At 39.9% G+C, this 19,846-nt stretch overlaps 2 protein-coding genes across 5 annotated transcripts; one reads left to right on the top strand and one right to left on the bottom strand.

Moving 5' to 3' along the window:
* Positions 1-98: 98 nt before the first annotated feature.
* Positions 99-4,472, bottom strand: cUnh1orf146 (chromosome Un C1orf146 homolog). 3 transcript variants are annotated; one of them, XM_079505033.1, is made up of 6 exons: positions 4,344-4,472; positions 2,750-2,860; positions 1,749-1,842; positions 1,440-1,611; positions 581-659; positions 99-481 (listed from the first exon to the last, which is right to left on the bottom strand). In XM_079505033.1, exons 2-6 carry the CDS (start codon positions 2,816-2,818, stop codon positions 368-370), a joined length of 528 nt encoding a protein of 175 aa, XP_079361159.1. In that variant the 5' UTR covers positions 2,819-2,860; positions 4,344-4,472; the 3' UTR covers positions 99-367. The 3 variants fall into 3 exon arrangements, with proteins under 3 accessions (XP_079361159.1, XP_079361158.1, XP_079361157.1); XM_079505032.1 differs by having other exon boundaries at positions 2,750-2,840; positions 4,344-4,464; XM_079505031.1 differs by having other exon boundaries at positions 2,750-2,929; positions 4,344-4,416.
* brdt (bromodomain, testis-specific) lies at positions 3,939-19,836 on the top strand. Of its 2 annotated transcripts, none has more exons than XM_079505024.1 (20): positions 3,939-4,418; positions 7,784-8,059; positions 8,311-8,448; positions 8,570-8,708; positions 9,105-9,232; positions 9,334-9,690; positions 10,884-11,012; positions 11,194-11,439; positions 11,544-11,746; positions 11,867-12,159; positions 12,280-12,390; positions 12,494-12,607; positions 13,444-13,499; positions 13,600-13,771; positions 14,628-14,695; positions 14,875-14,935; positions 15,020-15,123; positions 15,246-15,442; positions 17,400-17,625; positions 17,715-19,836. In XM_079505024.1, the coding sequence occupies exons 2-20, from the start codon at positions 7,895-7,897 to the stop codon at positions 17,778-17,780; spliced, it is 2,973 nt and encodes a 990-aa protein (XP_079361150.1). In that variant the 5' UTR covers positions 3,939-4,418; positions 7,784-7,894; the 3' UTR covers positions 17,781-19,836. The 2 variants fall into 2 exon arrangements, with proteins under 2 accessions (XP_079361150.1, XP_079361149.1); XM_079505023.1 differs by having other exon boundaries at positions 4,379-4,709.
* Positions 19,837-19,846: the final 10 nt, after the last annotated feature.

Consider the following 19,846-nt stretch of genomic DNA (forward strand, 5'->3'; position numbering starts at 1 on the left):
CTCACTGGTCAAGGGACATTTCTGAAAGCAATACCGAGCGATACATAGTATGGTACATTATAGCTTGTGTGGTTTTATTTTTTATGAACTTGAACTGGCCTATAAGTCACCCGTATAGTCACTCACTAATATCACAAAAGTGAAGTTTCTTTTTTTATTGATTTCTATGTTGTAGCTAAATAAAGACCAAGCACATAGTATGCAAAACATCCAAAACATCTCACAGGCATATAACAATCTCTTCCTATTGTCTGTACAGTAGTAGACCAGAATCGTAGTCTATGTAGAATTCTCAAGGATACTCCGATTTTTTACGTGTAACAAGTAATATAGTGAACAGTTGGGGTCTTGAGACTTGACTACCTGCTCAGCCAAGCTTTATGTCTCTCAGCATCTCCCATACAGGACTGCTCTCAATGATGTGGGCCCGTGCCAGAGACATCCGATCCCGGATGCTGTCCACATGGGGTTTACTGGTAGCCTGGGAACATATGTGACATTAATATCATAGAGACATAGGGGGTAGGAATAGCCTATCAATTCTGTTTTACACATTCTGTCGTGCTGTCTTTATCCGTACCTTAGCAATTGTCAACATGCCTTTGACAATCTCTGCATTGTTTCGCACAGGTAGGATCCTTAGACTGGTGCCAAAAAATCTGAAATACACCAAATCAGCTTGTTTCACAAATGACAGAAACATGACTGAAACCCAATGAATTCAATGGAAATCCTTATTTTATCCACTTATTCAACTTGTTTTCCAAGATCCATCACAGTTGTCTGAATTATTAATAGCAAAAAACACAGAATAGAGACCAAATATCTAGGTCATTTCATAACAAATGACCTATCCGATGACAGAGATATTTCTAGACAGCAACGTAAACTGTATGCTCAAGCCAAAACGCTCATACGTAAGTTTAATTTCTGCACGGTCCCAGTGAAAATCTCACTTTTTAAAGGCTATTGTACTCCGCTGTACACTGCCCACTTGTGGCAACACTACAAAAAGGGCAGCCTGCAAAAATGACAGTGGCCTATAACGACTGCATGAGACTGCTGCTCAAAGCCCCAAGAATCTGTAGTGCCAGTCAGTCACATGTTTGTGGAAATAAATGTACCCACTTGCCCTGCTGTTTTACGAAACCTGATGTATAGATTTATGTGCAGGTTAACAGAATCTGTGAACAGTATCATTGTAGGATTTACTAATCCTGCTAAGAGCTCTGTTAGGCTGTCATCTAAGGCTAAGCTATGGGAGCTACTGGCGCTCTAGCCTAGTAGATAAGGCTGAAGCCTACTTATGTCCCCCTTGTTTGTTTATGCTTTGTTTATTTATAGTTTGTTTACTTTTGTGTTTTTATGTTTTATGTGTTCTGCCCTATGGACCCCCTGTGAGTGTCTTGAATAAAGTTTGAATTGAGTCATGAATCTACCTGTGCTGAATCATTGACAAGATGTTCATTTCACTTTTCCCATGAAAGGGGGCCTGTAGAAGTAGGAAGCAGTTGCGGTGGACTTTCACAAACGTATTGATCTTCTCAAACAGTCCTGACTCTTCCACATTCTCTGGGAGTTCTTGTAGGTGAACAAGCAAAAATGCTGTACCTGTGAGGAAAGTGTATAATGCTATGATGGTCTATTAACATGTATTACCCATCTCAGTCAAGATGTGGTGTCTTTAAAATATAGGTTTATAGGCTACTTCTGACCATGAGTTTAATTGTATAATGTGAACTGTTTACCTGATAATGGGAAAACAAAGGCCCCAGGCTCCACACTGTCTGAAAATCGAATCCTATGTTGCTGCACACTCAGCATTCTTGACACACCATGATTCTGTTAGATCACATAAGGATAATTTCAGCTTCATTCACATTTGTAGAGAAGCTACGAGCAACATCATTAAGAACCACTTCACCCATTTCCAAACTATCTTCATAATTGGTCCTTTGCTCCTGAACATTTGGTAGCCTACCATTTCTTTCTAACCAGTCTGTATGGCTGTGGACTTCAGAAACCTGCCTAGCTACTGTACCAGTGACATCATCATTAGGCAGGTCTTTTTTTCCTCCAAATTTAAATGATTTATTTCGATTTTTTCTTTCCAGGAATAGAAAGCCTGCAGTTTCTATTAGCTTGCCTTGAATCCTCCAATGTCACTGGTAGGCGGGTTTCTGAACTGTGCACAGCCCTCCTCTTATACACAGAGTAGACACAAATGGTACCATATTATCATCAGCATTAGTGAGTACCAATTATATTAAGATAGGTTGAAAATGGGTGACGTCGTCCTTTAACCTTGAATATTCAACATTATGCAAAAGTTGTCAAGTTCAACATCAGTCACATCAGGTTGATTTACATAAATGTGACGATTGTTCCTATTTTTGTTTACATTTTGGCCTTATTCAATAAACATTTACAGAATGTCCCTTTGTCAACATTCAGCTAAGAAAAACATCACTGAATTGTTAAAAGTCCTTCAAGCTAAATACATAAGCTAATACACTATATTTGGCGTTAGCTTGCCTGCCTGACTGCTGCAGACGTCTCCCTCTTGAGTAGTAGTAGTAGCCTATATCAAAACCCAGCTGAATGTAATAACTTTAAATTAAACTTTATGTGGGTGTTTCTCATTGTGGTGACTGTGCCAGCACTGCCAGCCAGTGAGCCAGGCATGGACTGTACCAGCGTATAGCCTACTGTCCAATTGAAAGTCGAATGTTTTGTGTACTCCCGTTACCTGAAGTGGTGTGCTGACTATAATGGTGGTTTTCCATTGAACGGGGTTGTCACTGCCGGTAGACATCATTGACCAGGTGGGCTGCCTGTGCCTGGAATGGATGAGAGAGCACTGAGCAGCCGGTGTGTGTGAGGTGAGTACAATATGCTCGTCTCGAGTCGAGTCCTCCTGCGCCTGAGACTGACGTGACGTCACACAATATTAATGACATTAAAATGTGAAAATATATTACACCAATGACCAAACAGTATGTATACACATGCATTCTACTCCCTTGAGTCCTTTTAGTATTTCTCATGGCACTTGATTTATGCCAGAAAACACTGACTTTAATATTCATGGGTTTGTTTTTGTTTTTTTGCCAAATTGGCCAGCGGGCAGCGGTAGAGAGGGAATAGGAATGCATTCAACCATTTGGCCCTCAGTTTGATATGCATCACTCAGACTCCTATTTGATACACATTTTATTTTATTCATCACTTTGACCCCTCCATAGGGGGGACCTCCTTATAATATATATAAGGGGACCCCTCCCCTGGAACCCCCTAAAGGACCCAACGTTCAGAATCAGAACCTATATGATCAGAAGTTAACCAGTGTTGTTAACTCAGCCCAGTGTGCGGGAGCTTTTTCTTTGATATTATAGATCATTTTTTTCATGGCAAAATTGTGATATTTATTGGATTTCTTTATTCCCCCCCCCCCCAATGTTTATGATAGTTAACTGTTATGTGATCCTCCATTGGCCAATGTGCTGCCTGCAGCGGAAGTAGAAATGAATGGTTAGTTCGCGTGATCCTGGAAAACATTTTATTTTAAAGCCCCCATGCACCGTCCCGGGAGGAAGACCGACAAACTGTCAACTCTGTTCACTTTGAGCCGTGGGACAATTTGCTGTGGTTATTACACTGCGCTTCTTGTTTTTTTATTTGAGCAGTAGCCTATAGTAGCCTGTTTGACTAATTCGGGGTTGTTATTACTCCATGGTCGAATTATACAAACTTTTTAGCCTCACTTCGACTTCCGAATCAACATTTTCCGTTCGTGGTCTGTCCTGACACAGTGACTATCCAAGCTAACCAGAACGCATCGTAGATGTGTGTGCTTGCTTTTTGTCAACCGTGTCGTGGTGGACCATAGTGGTGGACTGGTGGTGGTGTAGCAGTAATTAGCGACCAGGACCGAGAGACCGACGTCGTGGCAACAAGTGGTGGATCACTTTCAGCTGTGTTTATACGGAGCGCTTCGTTTTTTTGTATTGATTAAACGATTTGTTCATATCGTCAGAATGTTCTAGAATTATCGCCTGGTGCCGCAGAGAGAGGCCGTTCATCCATTCACGCTACATTGGGGGTTGCGTGTAGAAAACTGTTTCGTTTCGACTTTTGTTTGATTTTGTTTTTGTGATGTTACCTTTAACATCACTGACGTCTTAAAACATTATATCTGTTGTACGTACAATGAGGAAAGAACGGTTTTTGGCAGATTATTATTCTTTTTCGTTTGGATCATTTTAACATTTTACTGCATTCATGGGCAACAACGCAGAGCAGATCACGTGGTGTGTACTGACCAATCAGCTACAGATACTTACAGAGGGCTATAAATATGAGGCGGTTGCCGTAGATACGTCCGCCATGGAAATACCGGACTGTTTAATGTGGAAGCGGTAATAATACTTTGTTGCTAGCATCACTGATGTTTATGTAAAGAATCTAAATATACGCTTGATACGTTGTCTATACAATGCGCCGAAGTAAAACATTTACACGTAACTAAGGTACGTTAACTGCAATAAGAGCTCTGCTCTGCATCATCGACGACAGCTAGCCTGGCTACTAGATCATTGCTAACTGCGACGTACACTGGATGCATCGTTGAAAGAGAGGAATAACAACCTGCATTGGCAACAAACGTCTCAGTTCGGCAATTAAAACAATCTTGTGCCAGAGACGGAAAGGTAAATGTTAAGAATGGTCGTCGGGAGACTGTTTATAATGTTTGTTTATGCCACGTTAGCCGCTTAGCAGGCTAGCAAACATTAGCAACTCTGTTGGCCACCACGCACGCCAGTTGACGTCACATTATTATTATTATTGTTTTATTAAACATAAATGGCATGTATTGCGTACATTATGGTTGTGAGTGCTATTTAAATGATATTAAAACTACAACACGTAGTTCACGTGACAAAAATGCGGAAGTTTTTTTTTCTTCCTTTCCTGTGCTGTGTGGGCGTGGGAACATGCGTCACGCTTCTAACTGTAAACACGGACCACGCTGCAACATACTAGTACTACACGTCGTTTAGCCATGGAGCACACAGCACACGACGGGCGTCTGTCACGGATCAATTATGACAGTCGTGTTTCACAGCTAACTACCAACTACACGTTATTCAAGAAGACTTTTTCCACAATCATTTGATAATATTAAAAACAATGAATCAAGGAAGAGGGTGTTGATTTGTTGAATTATTATATACACTGCCCAGAAACATCAATTTCTGGGAGAAATTAACAAATGCATTCCTGCAGTTGAGCAGTTTATAAAGATGCTCAGTCAGTCAGTAAGTATGTGTTCTACAATATAGATTCTGGAATATGAGGGGGTTTGTGGTTGACTTCCGAAATCTGTCGCCTTAGAAATATATATATATATACCGGTACTTGTCTATTTAGCATCCGTTTAGTAATGCAGAACAAACTTGGAAGATCAGAATGGGAGTTGCAACAACAAAGCCCTTGTGTTTGAACTAAAATCATCAGACAGTAATCACATGTACTAAACTTAATGTCTGTGGTATTCTGTCTCTAAACATGATGGAAGTTGAGGCAAACTTAATGTGTTCTTGTTCAAATCATGACTATGAGGGCATTACATTTTATTGGTCTATTATGAGCTTGTGTCTATAACAATTTGGATGATAAAATAATTGCAATGGAGTCACTAGAAGGTGAATGATCTTTAACCAATTCTGAAAGGGAAGCATTACATGTGATTTAACGTCTACATTTTCATTTGACATGAACACGTGCATATAGGAGAGGAACACGTTGAAAAAGTAGTCCCATACATTGTCTTCAATTACAAATGTACTAAAGCAATGTTTTGTTAAATTAACCTTAACCTGGTCTGCCTCATCTCACAATAATCATTTAACCAATCTCAATTGTGGGCACTTGAGCGTGAAATTGTACAGTATGCTGCAATCACTGAATATTTGTCGATATAAGTAATAATAACCGAAAAAGATTAATTAATTTCCCCCTCTACCTGTAAAAGCATCCACTACATAACATGTGTTTTTCCCAGATCACTGTCACGCATTAAACCTTTTGTATGTTGCAGAAGCGAGAATATAGATATTTTAAAACTTTTTTTATATACATTATATTTGTATTGAGATCAAATATAATAAATTAAAATTGTAAAGTAAATTATTTGGGGGTGTTATCAGTATTTATGTGGGTACTGTGGACATAATTGGTAAGTGATAATGGTCAATAATTGGCTAGTTAACATTTACTAGCTAGACCTGATGTTTGTTTAGTAGCCGCAATTTGCAACTCTAGAATTGTTTTATAATGGGATGAATCTAGAGTTTCAATACCCTCCATTGACTCCCCATTCATCTAATTTGCGTTTGCGATCTGCTTGTATTAAACAAGTTCTTGGAACATTACACATTTCATGGCAGGGGCGTTATAGATATCCTGGTTGATTATGCAAAGTTTGTTTTGCAGGATGTCAACTAATAGGTTTTGGACACTAGTTGTCTCGATGGCATCTGATTACATACAAAATATTTTGTATTCAGATTGAGACATAGTCTGATTGGTCTGTTTTAATCTGATCTGTTCTGTTCTATGTTGACGTACAGGCATCATTTTACATTAAAAATGATTTTCAAGTAGTAAGTAATCATGCTTGAAATTGTGTATTCATGCATTTTTTTTGTCTTGACCTTATCAGTCATTTGAGGAGCTTTGTAACCCCTCTCTGAACATCCACCCACCCCACCTACACACATGATACTATAATAATTTGTGTTTATAGCACACCACCTCATATCAGTGACCTGATATTATGTCCCCTGAATTTTAACACGAGACCCGAGTTGTTTGCATTTTCCTTGAAGAGCATTTATCATTACATACTTAATGAAATACTTGGTTTTACCTTTTTCAGAAACGATTTATCAGTATACACATTAAATGTTTCTCAAAGCAATATTAAATATCTTTAACATGTATGGTATGTGTCGAGAAATGGGCCTTTAATGGTTGCTATACTGTGCATATTCTTTTGGATCAATTTGGGGTCATTTTCATTCTAAGGACAATTACAAATATTAACATTTCAATGTTACGGTAAGTGAGGCAGTACAGTAGGTGGCAGCATTAACCATATATTTTGCATTAAAGATGCTTGTAGAAGAAATCTGAAGTTATTAAGCATAAACTTTTCAATTCTTGTAGAGAAATTCAGCTTGTTTCACAGGTTCAAAAAAGAAAAACCCTATCATTCTATAGTTAAACCTTAACTGGAATTTCAGCAGATATTGTGACATAAAATTATCTGCTTGTCCGGTTTTCCCTGTATTGAAATGGGATTTTAACACTTGAACCTGGTTTGTACAACAGTAAGATCCATCTGCCAGTTTGTTTTGGCTAAAGATGCAATCGTAGCATCATTTGTTTCAGATGGTGGTCAGATACTCTGCTTGATAATTGCAGTGATTGAATTATGAGCATTCTACCTGTGATCACTCGCATTACTGAAAGATAAAATGTTTGCCAAATATGTGCATGGCAATATAATGTCAAATTGCAAATATATGCACATATACTTACTGCTCCTAATTTCATATTTGGAAAAGGTATGACAAAAATACACAAAGAATGAGGAATAAATTACATGGGAAAGTTTATATATATATATATATATATCATTTTTTAAGAGATGGCTTCAAGCTCACAATATGACGTTTACTTTTATCTTAACCCTGAAAATACTCTCGCTCTTTCTTAGGAGATTGTGTAATGAGAGTTGAGCTGCAGTAAAGAAGGAATTGAGACAAGTCTCCCACCACTGGCTTTGAACAACACAGTGTCTGCTGTCAAAGTGTCTCACATCTCCACTATGAGTGGAAACCCCCCTCCTCCAGAGGTCAGAAATCCCAAGAAGCTTGGTCGTGTAACAAATCAACTTCAGTACCTGGATAAGGTGGTGTTTAGGGCACTATGGAAGCACCAGTTTTCTTGGCCGTTTCGCACGCCTGTTGATGCAGTGGAGCTAAATATTCCAGTAAGTAGTTAAAGTGTGTGTGTGTGTGTGTGTGTGTGTGTCGTTTAAACCTAACCCTAAATGCCATCTTGTTAATTTATCTTTAACCAAGATGGCATAATTCAGTATGTGCCAAATAATTCATAAACCTTTGTCACTATACTTTTTTTGGTCAAAATTAATGGTACACAATGCAAAACACCAAATGGCAGAAAAATAACCATGACAATACATTATTTTTTTGTATTTTTTTCTTTCTCTTTTTTATTAAGGATTATTACACAATTACAAAAAATCCTATGGACCTGGGCACTATTAAGAAACGTCTTGAGAACAATTATTACTGGAAGGCAGTTGAATGTCTACAGGACTTTGGTACCATGTTCACCAACTGCTATGTCTACAATCGGGTAAGGATGAGTTGATTTCCCTTGTGGTATGTTTACTGTACCAAATCAATGTAAATCGTAAACAGACTAAGGATGGTGGAATCTCATGGAGGGGGACCTCATTTTGCCTTGTTCTCCCCAGCCTGGAGATGACATAGTTTTAATGGCCCAAACCCTGGAGAAGCTTTTCTTACAGATGGTCAACAAAATGCCCAAGGAGGAGTGTGAAGTAATATCAGTCACAACAAAGACACCAGGGAAAGGGAGAAAGGAAATGACAGGTACAGTGTACACACAGGATACTGCCGGGTACAGTACACTCACTGTTCCACATCGGTGCTTTTGAGATGACTGGGTTAATAATGCCATTCTTCCCAAGAGTTATCTCTATCTTTTTGGTCATTTGCAGATATTTGAAAATGATCTCCACAATTCTTTCAACATCCCTCACAAATCATTATTTTAATTTGATGATTTGATTTGTCACACAGACAAACTCGGTCATCAGCAAACTCGGCTTTTTAAATGTCAACACTCGGGTTGTCAATTGAAATCAGTATATTGAGTTTTTGACTACTGCATTTTGGAAAATCACTGGATGTGAGCCTCGTTTTTTGAATATCTGTTGTGGTTCTTGTGTACGTATTCATTATGTCCTCTGAACGTATCCTGTGCAGGTGCAGGGAAGGTGAGACCTCACTCTCCCTTGTCAGAAGTTGTGTTCCAACAAACCGTAACCGTCATCCCTCCTGAAGCCCTTCACTCCCTCCCAACGGCACAGCTCCCTACACAGATCGACACAACAGTCAGTACTTGTTTTGAGGGTGATTTTCAACATGCAAAGTACGCAAGTCAGTCAGCAAGTCATATAATAACTTAGTAATTTTTGCCTTGTCTTTTGTTCAGACTAAAAAGGGTGTTAAGAGGAAAGCAGACACCACAACATCAGCTGCCCCAGTAATCACTAGGATAGAGCCTTCCCCTGCCGAGGTGCAGCCATCTTCTTGTAAGATACTCTCCAGGCGGGGCAGTGGAAGGCCTATCAAACCACCCAAGAAACACCTGCCAGATTCCCCGCCTTCAGGACAGCAGGCTAAACTTTCAGAGCCGCTCAAGCACTGCCTCGATATCCTGAAAGAGATGTATGCAAAGAGGCATTATGCGCACGCATGGCCCTTCTATGTCCCTGTTGACGCACAGGCCATGGGTCTGCAAGACTACCATGTTGTTATCAAACAGCCTATGGATCTAAGCACCATAAAGGTAAGAGGACATTATTTAAATCTTTATAATTATTTAATGTTTTATTTATTTTTTACACATTTATTCTTATATCTTTTCCCCCATACCCACAAATGGCAGCACAAACACTAAAACAAAATCTTCAAAGAAACAATCAACAGGATATGTCCATGAATAAAACATAATAAAAAAAGACAAGGAGATGAGAAAAATAATGTCAAATCTTTATACACGCATTACATACAATTAAACAAACTTATACAAATGCACAATGTCCACATCACAGTTCTTACCCCAACCCAACATCTGACGATTCAACACACTGGGCTCCATTTTCATTCGAGCTTTCTAAATACAGTATTTGGGGATGTAGCAGTGGGGAAGGGGTGTTCCCCCACTAAAGTTGGTATTTTGGTTACCTGTCTAAATCCCTAAAACACCTCCGTTACATTATGCATAGGTGTGGTTTGGGCATTACAATAATTAAACCAATCACTGTGCCACATATGCCATTGGCTTTAAGAGATCCCTTATCCGTTGCCCGTTATGCCCAGTGCTATATTGCTTCATAGCCTTACGGTCTATAGCCCATGGAAGAGTGTTGCGTTGCTGCCTTGAAGTCTCACTTGTGCTGCACTAACTTCTTTGACTATACAATTATATAAACACATTGGACACAAGTCACCCACTTCTGCTGATTATAGGAAAATTACAAAGCGATGCTTAGGAGAATAAGGAGAGATGACGCAGCCTGACTCCAAGGACATCTCCATGCAGGGGCGCGCCGCTATACCAAACTAATTTGGCATACGGCTGGCTTACGGGTGCTTTTAAACTCCAAATGTGTCAAATGTGTGTGACCAAAATACCAATTTAGGGGAAAGCGTGCCAACACGCCCATGACCACACCTCTAGGCACAAATACCGGTGTCGGCGTAATTGATAGTGGGTGATGCTGGACCAAAATACCATTAAGGGACAGAGCAAGCTCCTATACTCGGGTAGCGGCTGAATTGCGGGCCGCGTCGCGGGTAACGGCAGCGACGAAATTGGAGTCCTATACCTCCAAAGCCTCTTCAATGTCACCATTGATTATTGATGAATGAGTATTTGTCAGTGTGTTGACTGAGCACAAAATCTGATTAATTAATCATTAATGTCATTGCTTTATTAACCATTAACATTTTTACAAATGTTTTTCCTTTTCCTTGAAGAAAAAAATGGAGCGACGAGAGTATAAGACCGCCCAAGAGTTTGCTGCTGATTTCAGGCTGATGTTCTCGAACTGTTATAAATACAATCCACCTACCAATCCAGTAGTCACGCAGGCAAGAGAACTGCAGGTATACACAATCAAATCTAAATTAATTTAACTGAATGTGTAAAATGTACTGTTGCTCATTACTTTGTTTTACTGCACCAAAGTTAGCCCTTGAATTATGCTGATAATTCACCATGTACCTCATTTTGAAATACTGCCCCACAAATTAAGTATTTGTATTTATTATGTTTTTGGGCCTAAAGGAAGTGTTTGAGGCCCGATTCTCGAAGGTACCAGTACTACCAGAAGAGCCACAGAGTCAATCCTTGCATGGTCATAAAGATGGCAAGGGAAATGGGCCTAATTGTCTCCCAAGCTCAGTGAGTAGCGAAGGTGAAAGTTCTTCAGAGTCTGAGAGTGCATCAGATTCAGAGGAGGAAAGAAAGGACCAAAGAAAGGAGGAAGGAAAGGTTGAAAGAGCTGTACATCTAGTCACTCTGCAAGAACAGGTTGGTGTGTTAATAAAATATGATTCTAAATCTGAAGTGCCATTTCCGAATTTGATGTACTGTGCCGTATACTTGTGTGATCTCATTAATGGCTGGCTTTTCAGTTGAAAGCAGTTCACCATCAGCTGCAGAAAATCGCACCACTGCTGAAATCAAAGAAGAAAGAGAAGCCTAAGAAAGAGAAGCTGAAGAAAGAGAAGCGACGCAAAGAAAAAGACAAAAGCACTCATCCTAAAAAACAAAAGCACTCATCCTCAAGAAGCAAATTTAGAGTGGAGAAAACCATCGGCCACAAAGGGTCTTCTCAGTACGTGAGCTCCATTTATTGATGTTGACTTTTATTCATAGTGAACATTACATGGGGAGAACTACCTCCTACAACTTGTGTGGAAGATAATGTGAAATCCTTTTATATGTAATCCTGTAGGCATGGCAAGAAATGCAATATTCAAGCAGTGCCTTTGGAATTGGATGTGGTCCCAGCAGTACCACTTGCTTACCAAGAGAAGAAGCAGTTGAGTTTGGATATTAACAAGTTGCCTGGTGATAAACTTAAAAAATTGCTGAGCCTCATCCAGGCCCGTGAGCCAGATCTGAAGAAATCCAGACTAGAAGAGGTGGAGATTGACTTTGAAATACTCAAGCCTTCTACTCTGAGGGCTATGCAAAGTTTCAGCCTGAAATGTCTTGGGAAGCGGCCCAAGATCAGTGGTGTGGACCGTAAGTAGTACACTGATTTCTACTTCCTTAAATAATATCCTTCTCTAATGAAATGACAGTTATTTCCACCTCAGGGACTGCAGGGGATTATTATTTTCTTTGTTCTGTGCAATCCAACAGAGAAAAATCCAGGGAAATCGAAAGGAGGGGTTCTGTCCGGCAAAGCAAACGATGCTGGGAGGTCTCAAGACATTAACAAAGTGCAGAACTCTAAGAAAAAGAAAACAGCAGGCAAATATTGCATCAGTATATATTGTATCAGTATGATTCCATTTCATGGCTAATGGTTTCACCAACTGGGACATTCAGTCACACTTTACCCTCTTTGTAACAGGCCAAGCCACTCCTTTCCAACACCTGGGCCCGCCACCCTGCCTCAGTGAGAGTAGCAGCTCCTCTGACAGCAGTGGTGATTCTAGCGCTTCTGATAACAGTGACTGTGAATCAGGTTAGATGGTCTCCTCAATACTCTCCTCTCACCTACATCCTTGGTCCTGTCTTAGGCCCGATTCATACTCCTATTTTAGAGCCAAATAAAAGTCGGTTCGGGGGGGGGGGTACCGTCCTAAAGTCGGCTCTTCGGTGCTACTGAAAATTTCTGACGAGCCGAAATTATTTCGGCACTACAGCGCCGAAACAGCGGTAAAATAGGAGTATGAATCGGCCCTTAGTGTCTTCCACCACTTTTCTTTTGTTTTCTCGTTGTGTTTTTAGCAGTATCTAATTTTGCATGGTGGTTGGTTCTGAAATGTAGCAAATGTATAGTTTGTAAAATTAGGTAAATATATTTGCAGTTGATAAGCAACAATTCACATGACCTTACCCCCAGTCATTCATATACAAAGAAAGGAAGCCTCGCATTTTAAATTGTTTTCATTGGTCACCACTTTTGATTAATTTCATGTTCCTTTCATTACACTGCACAGCATGATCTAACATCAACGTCATTGTTTAAATGTATAAATGCATAGGCTAATGTTGTGCATATACTGTTAGTAGGAACACTTTTCTTCTAAATTAATGGATAGCAGTTGTGTGGAAAATATTTGATCTTATTTGCACTGATAATTATATTTTATATATAGTGGTTCAGAAATAGAAATTCAGTTCAAATAAACACCCCATATTCCCCATTGTGCTGTTCCAATATCGTTTAGTCTAGTGACTCTAGTCTGTTTTCAAATTAGAGAGTCATGATCAACATTATTTTAATCTTTATTGCATTTAATTTGCAATGCACAATTTTGGCTGAGCATACTGAGAATTGTTGTATGTGTCTTTCAGTGCCGAAAGCAAAGAAGCAGAAAATTAAAGACATTTCTCAAAAGTCTAAATTAAAGGTAAATGCATGCATAACTTGCTTTGTGGGATTGATCGTGTAGTCTGGGTAGTCTAGCATTGTTTGTGTTGAATTCAATGTAAAAATGTCATTTCTTTAAGTCAAAGGTGAAGTGCGCTGACCGCAGTGTGCCCATACTGAAGAAAAACGATGTGATTAAGGTCTCAGTGGAGAGTTGTCAGCCACCTCCTGCCTTGGCTATGGAAACTGAAGGCCAGTCTACACAGCCATATGCAGCCCAGTCTTGTGATGAGATGATTCTATCACCCCCAGGTAATGGTCACTTGACAGGTTTTTCTGTAGCAACTAAGATGAAATGTTAACGATGTAAGGTTTACTTAGAAATTTTAGCCAACTCTGAGGTTACCTTAAACTTTGTTCAAAAACAGGAACTGCACTAGTATTCTATTATACTGATTTGGTTGTAAATTTGTTTTACATGTTTGTTGTATTCAGCATATTGGCGTTTCTAGACCATTTATTTTTTTAATGTAATGATTCACTAGTCATTCTCACATTCTCTATTCTGCCCTATTCCTGGTCATCCTTGCCACAGCCTTACACAGCCACCTGCCTCAGCTGCCTTCGAGACCTAGTGCCAAAGCAGCACCGCTACCTTCCAAACACTGCGTGACCCCTGGTCAGATTTCTCAGCCCCCTCAACGGGAGTTCCTCCCTGACATTCCCAACACACCCACTAGTGACCCAGCCTCCACATTCCCTTGTTCACCTCAGACCCATGCCCCCTTAAATCCCACACTTCCTCAGTCTCCCTCAGAATCCCAAACACGGGAAGTGAAAACGGTCTCACTTTCTCTCAGTCCTCCTAAGAGGTCTGTACAGGAAGGTAAGGGATCAGTCAAAAATTAATGTAGCCCCCCCCCTCCAGCTTGTAGCATGCATGCATGACCTCGTATGTGTCGTTCAGTCTACTTGGATGTTGTCAGTTTCTGTCAGTTTCTGTCTGGCTTGGTCTTAATTGGCATGCTAACGCAGTCCCAATATCACTAGCTCTGGCTGTAGGTGCTGTAGATTTTCATCTCGATTAGCGCTTTCTCAATGTTGCATTTCTGTTTTGAGTCTCAAAGTCTCTCAATTCCCCCCCCCCCCCCCCCCCCCCCCAATTCAGATTTGTCTGCACTTTTATCCCCTCTGACATCTCCGTGTGCAGTTATGGACCCTATGACGAGATTTGAGGTATGCCTTAGATTCATACGTTTATTTGAGATTGCTATGTTAACATTCAGGGGTTCATTATCAGACTGTGTATATATGACTATTGTCCAGTGAATGTGAATGTTATAAATTCAAGATGACATTGCATAACGGATTAAGACCATAAGATACTAATTACTGTATTTCTCACGGCTCAACAGTACCCATTATTGTCACCTCTACACAACAGCCCATTGCCATCTATGAAGGAGAATAGACTCTGTAAGTTACTGGAGGAGTCTAACAAAAACTCTTAATATTAATAACACAAGGCAGAGCATTGTCTAAAGAGTCCAATCCCCCTAGATTCTAGATGCCGAGAGAATGTTCTGGACAGCAGTACTGTGTTGCCTTGCTCTACCACAGAAAATAAAGTCTCTGAAGAGGGAAAACCCCAGGTTCCCAAAAAGGTTGGTGTGGTTATTAAAAATAAATAAAAATAATAATATATAGTATTTGAATCCTTATTTGTGATCATTGTATATATAGTTAACAGATCTTGATGCGCATGATTTCTGTGTTTCTGTTGAAGGAAATTGTCCTGAAAAATGCAGACTCATGGGCCAGTCTGATGAAAACTGCTTCTGCCACAACCACTAAAATCAAATCCTCAAGGGAGAGCTTCCAGCAATTCCGTAAGGCTGCTATGGAAAAGGAAGAACGTGAAAAGGCCTTAAGAAAGATCCAGATGGGGGCCAGCAGGGAGCGAGAGGCGCCTGAAAAGAGCAGGTACTCCAAGAGAAATACTTCATGACATCATCTCCAGTTTATAGCTTGTAGAACTTATTTTATTATAGTGCTTCTACAATTTAGCATTTAGTCGTTAGACCTTGACTAAGTGACATGATTTAGCCATTTCAGCTATATACCATATGTATCATCTACTGTACTTGTCCCCCAGTTTTGATGGTACGCACTTGAGCCTTATGTCAAATCGACAAGGAATCGTGTGCATGTATTTTGCTAAGAGAAATGTTGTATAGTTTAATTGATATTAATTTATTTGTGCATTCAATTTCCCATTGATTACTAAAATTAATTAACTTATAATTGTATCGGTCGGCCTCATGGTGGCGCTATAACAGCCCACTTTAAGTTTTGGCTCACAGCTAGAAGGTCCTGGGTTCGATTCCCGCTCGGGACGCTGTGGGCGCTGGCGGCATGTCCTCTCCTCCGCGTCATCAGTGCCCATACCCGAGGCGGGGTTGGCGAAAGGGCCTTTCTGTGTGGAGTTTGCATGTTCTCCCCGTGTCCCCTAGGGTAGGTACCCTCACAAAAACATGCCTTAATCCTGGACTCTAAAACTACCTCCTCCTGGCCAGCCAGGGCGCCTGATGTAGGGGAAAGGAACTGGTCGGAATAACGTGTTCCTTCCACGCGCTACATCCGGCCAGGGAAATTCCCCCCCGTCAGGTGAAAAGAAGCAGCTTGGACTCCTCATGCATAGGAGGCATGAGGTCAGTCCGCTGCCCCCCCAGGTTGGCAGAGGAAGTGTAGCGCCCAGGATTACATTAGATAATTGGCACTGGGTGAAAAAACTGGGTTGCAAAATCGTGGGATAAAAATTATTTAAAAAAAAAGGTTTTGGCTTATAACTCTTGAACCGTATGTCGTAAAATAAAAAAATCATTTCTCCTGGATTCCTTGCGTCATGACGCATCTCCCCTAATAGGCCACGCCCATTTCCATTAGGATAGATTTTCCGCCATTTTGAATTTTCTCAAACACACTTTTCGCTCCTCCTACATATTTTGTCCAAATCTCACAGAAATCAGTACACATGATCTCCAGACCTATTCAATTAAAACACCACAGGCAGAATAGTGTTAGTGGGAGGGGCCTATTTCATAAAAAATGGCACAAATCACGAACGGAATGTCCAATCCATCCCAAATTTTAATAACCTGTCGTGGGTGGTTTAATCAACCCAGAGCCAAAAGCTCCTCCATAGGAGGGCGCCGCAAATGCAAAACATGTAACCGTGTTGCAGAAAAATGATTTTTGGGGAGATAAATCTCCTCCAAATTACTTTCACATGATCACAGGGGTGACGTGACATTGTAATTTGCTAGCAAAATTTGTGGGAGGGACCAATATAAGCGATTGTGGCAACCACACAATTTTTCAAAATTGCGACTTTTCTAGTTTCATTTACATCTCCGCCAGGCCGGAACAGCCAAAGGCGAGGGATTATGTTACTGTTAGGTCTGTCCACCGATGAACAGCATTTTATTTCTAATTGGCCTGTTATAGAGCCACCATGAGGCAGATTTGTGTTTTATCAGCAGACTATTCCATGCACTTTATCTCTGTAGTCATGTGATCAAGCACAACATGTGAAAATATGAACTTGATTGCCATGACACTTCACTTTGCCCGCACATTACCTCTTGGCCAAGGAAGAACTGCCACCCTAAATATGTCATATCTGCCTCATGGTGTTGCTACAATAGACCAATTCACTAAAACTCTTGAACTCAAGTTGAGATGTAGTCTGTGCGTTAAACATAGCACACCACCAGTATGGTGCTTTAACCATACAAGCCCTAGTGTCAACATTAGGCTATTTCACTTGCAATGAAGTATATAAGATTTAAGTAGTTTAACCATCATAAAGACAGTTTTGTCTGTGGGTGTGCTCAATTCAAAGGTTCCAAAGTAATTTTTGACAACATTTTCATTATAGCCTACCAGTATCACCCAGAGCAGAAAGGAAACTCCAACTGGTTAAAGACCATCCTGATTTGCCAGAGAATCCTCGCACCGAGGCCACTTTACAGGATTCAAGAGAGACGGAACCGAAGAAACCAGAGTCCCCTGTGCCTGCAACACCTCTCTGTGTCCAGTCGTCACTGGACAGGGACAGGGAACTGGCCCGCAGAAGAGAGCAAGAGCGCCGCAGACGAGAGGCTGTAAGTCCTGCCTCAGTGTCATTTACATGTGCCTATGTCCTGGTAAAACGGTGTCATAACTGCTCTGTGCTTTCATTCTCTACCCCCAGATGGCTGGTATTGACATGACTATGCAGAGGGACATCATGGCTACATTTGAGAATAACCTGTTCTAACAAGTACGCAGGAATCAACAACAGAACGTTTTCTTTGGTTCACGGCAGGAAAGCTGATTGTGGAACTGCAGATGCTGGTTGGTTCCGCAGTCACAGAGTAACAGAATAGTCTAGTAATTCTAGTCCATAATATAGGAGGGCTACATGATGATGACTTCACATCCAACCTGTACAACCCTTTAAGAACACACTCTTTAAGTTCTAAAAGACCTTATATTGAATAAAGGGATCTAGCATTTTTGGTATTTCTAACGGTTTATAGAAAATATATGCACTGATTCACTTGTAAGTAATGTTGAAAATCTAATCTATAAACACGTTGTCTTGTCTTCTGTTTCTTATCCTATACCATTGTTTGTCATCCTGATTTAACGGGACATGTTTACATTGTACTTAATCTAACCTCTTTGACTTAAAGGGGTATTTCACTTTAAAACACTTCCGTGTTAACCTTTGTGTGCACCCCTGACAGTATTTTAGTTGCTTGATTCCATTTTTATTTGATATTAATTTTATCAGACACTCGCCCATACTATGTATGTGAACTTCAAACTCCCATGTTAACCACGTTGGACTCATTGAAAACACAGGCCTGCTTCTTTTGGTGACTGATATTGTCCTAATGCAGTTTTTTCAATTATTAGTCTTAACTCATTAAAATTTAGATTTACTTTCAATGGGATTATTATTAGGAGGTGAGTGGGTCTGTAAAAAAATACTATCAAATATTGAATCAAGCAACTTAAACTGTCTGGGGTGCACACAAAAGCCAGAGTAGATGCTAAAATCACCCTAGAAGTGTTATCAAGTGAAAACCCCTTTAATCTGACCAATTTGCTAGTCTGTTAACTATATGTACATACTAGTACTAAATACTTTTGTATGTTTCAGTTACTCAGTATTAACAGCAAACATATGCTAAAGGTAGGGGGGATGCTATAGTTGGATATGTATATATTATGTTTATGTAAATCGTTTGACTCTGGAATGTTCTTTCTTTGTAACATTGTAAGATTTGAGAAAACTTTCATTGTAAATTTTGAGTTTTTTATTTTATGAATGGAAATGTGTTTCCATAAAGATGTTGAAGTTTAGTCACATGGCATTTTCAGATGTGGGACTGAGTTTAAAATATACTTTTTTTCCCCCCTTATTGCAAGTGCCATATATTTGTGTCATGTGTATTGCAAGTGATATGCTTTATTGTGAATCAAGAATCCTGATAAAACGTTTGGGCATACATATTGTATTTTGTTAATTTGGTTATGATATTCTGGTGTTATCTCCTGATTATAAACATGGCACTTTATTCTGTATGGTACAGTTTGTATATGCCAAACAATTTTTGTTTTTGTATGATCTATTACAAATATTTTGGGGAAGTGTTTACTGCATACTTGCCTTCTGCCATAGTGGCAAAGGCAAACGAATAAACAATATGTAGACCTTGTCAGCTGTAGGATTGTCCCCTTTCCTGTTACCCTCCCCCACTGTCCTCATTCTGTCTGACACTTTCCTGTCTTCCGTCTCAATGGTTCAGGACATCCTCTTCCTCGGTATACAATACAGTCATTGAGGTATTTGGTATTTAGAACAAGTTTTACCTAATTCATCAAGAATGACAACTGTACCGTCCTAGCTGATTGTTTTGTGCTACACTGTGTTCAACCTTCATCCATTCTCATGGCATTTGCCACCCTGTCTGTCAGCTTATGGTGGCAGTGAGCTGACCATCCATCACACCTGGTCTAATTCTCCATCCTCAATGATAAAACCAACTTTTGAGGGGTGCCAGCCCCTCCTATATACAGGTTTAATGTTTGTTTTTAGTTCAATGTTTATTTTAAAAACGCCATTGACAATGAAGAGAGGTTTAATGTTTTTTTTTGTTCAATGTTTGTTTTAAAAACGCCATTGACAATGGACAGAAATTAATGTTTGTTTTTAGTTCAATGTTTGTTGTAAAAACGCCATTGACAATGAAGGGAAAATGTACGTCATCTTGTCCCAAACACAAACATTAAATGCCATTAACAATAAAGAGAATTTAATGTTTGTTTTGACAC

This window comes from Electrona antarctica (assembly GCF_951216825.1).
Source record: "Electrona antarctica genome assembly, chromosome: 7".
NCBI lineage: Eukaryota > Metazoa > Chordata > Actinopteri > Myctophiformes > Myctophidae > Electrona > Electrona antarctica.

Bases quoted from the DNA above. Each gene is read 5' to 3' on its own strand.
- cUnh1orf146 (XM_079505033.1), bottom strand. From the start codon at position 2,818: ATGATGTCTACCGGCAGTGACAACCCCGTTCAATGGAAAACCACCATT. The intron at 1,843-2,749 runs GTAACGGGAGTA...GTGATCTAACAG, and splicing joins TAGTCAGCACACCACTTCAG to AATCATGGTGTGTCAAGAAT. The intron at 660-1,439 runs GTAGATTCATGA...GGTGTATTTCAG, and splicing joins TTGTCAATGATTCAGCACAG to ATTTTTTGGCACCAGTCTAA.
- brdt (XM_079505024.1), top strand. From the start codon at position 7,895: ATGAGTGGAAACCCCCCTCCTCCAGAGGTCAGAAATCCCAAGAAGCTT. The intron at 9,233-9,333 runs GTCAGTACTTGT...TCTTTTGTTCAG, and splicing joins CTACACAGATCGACACAACA to ACTAAAAAGGGTGTTAAGAG. The intron at 17,626-17,714 runs GTAAGTCCTGCC...CTCTACCCCCAG, and splicing joins AGCGCCGCAGACGAGAGGCT to ATGGCTGGTATTGACATGAC.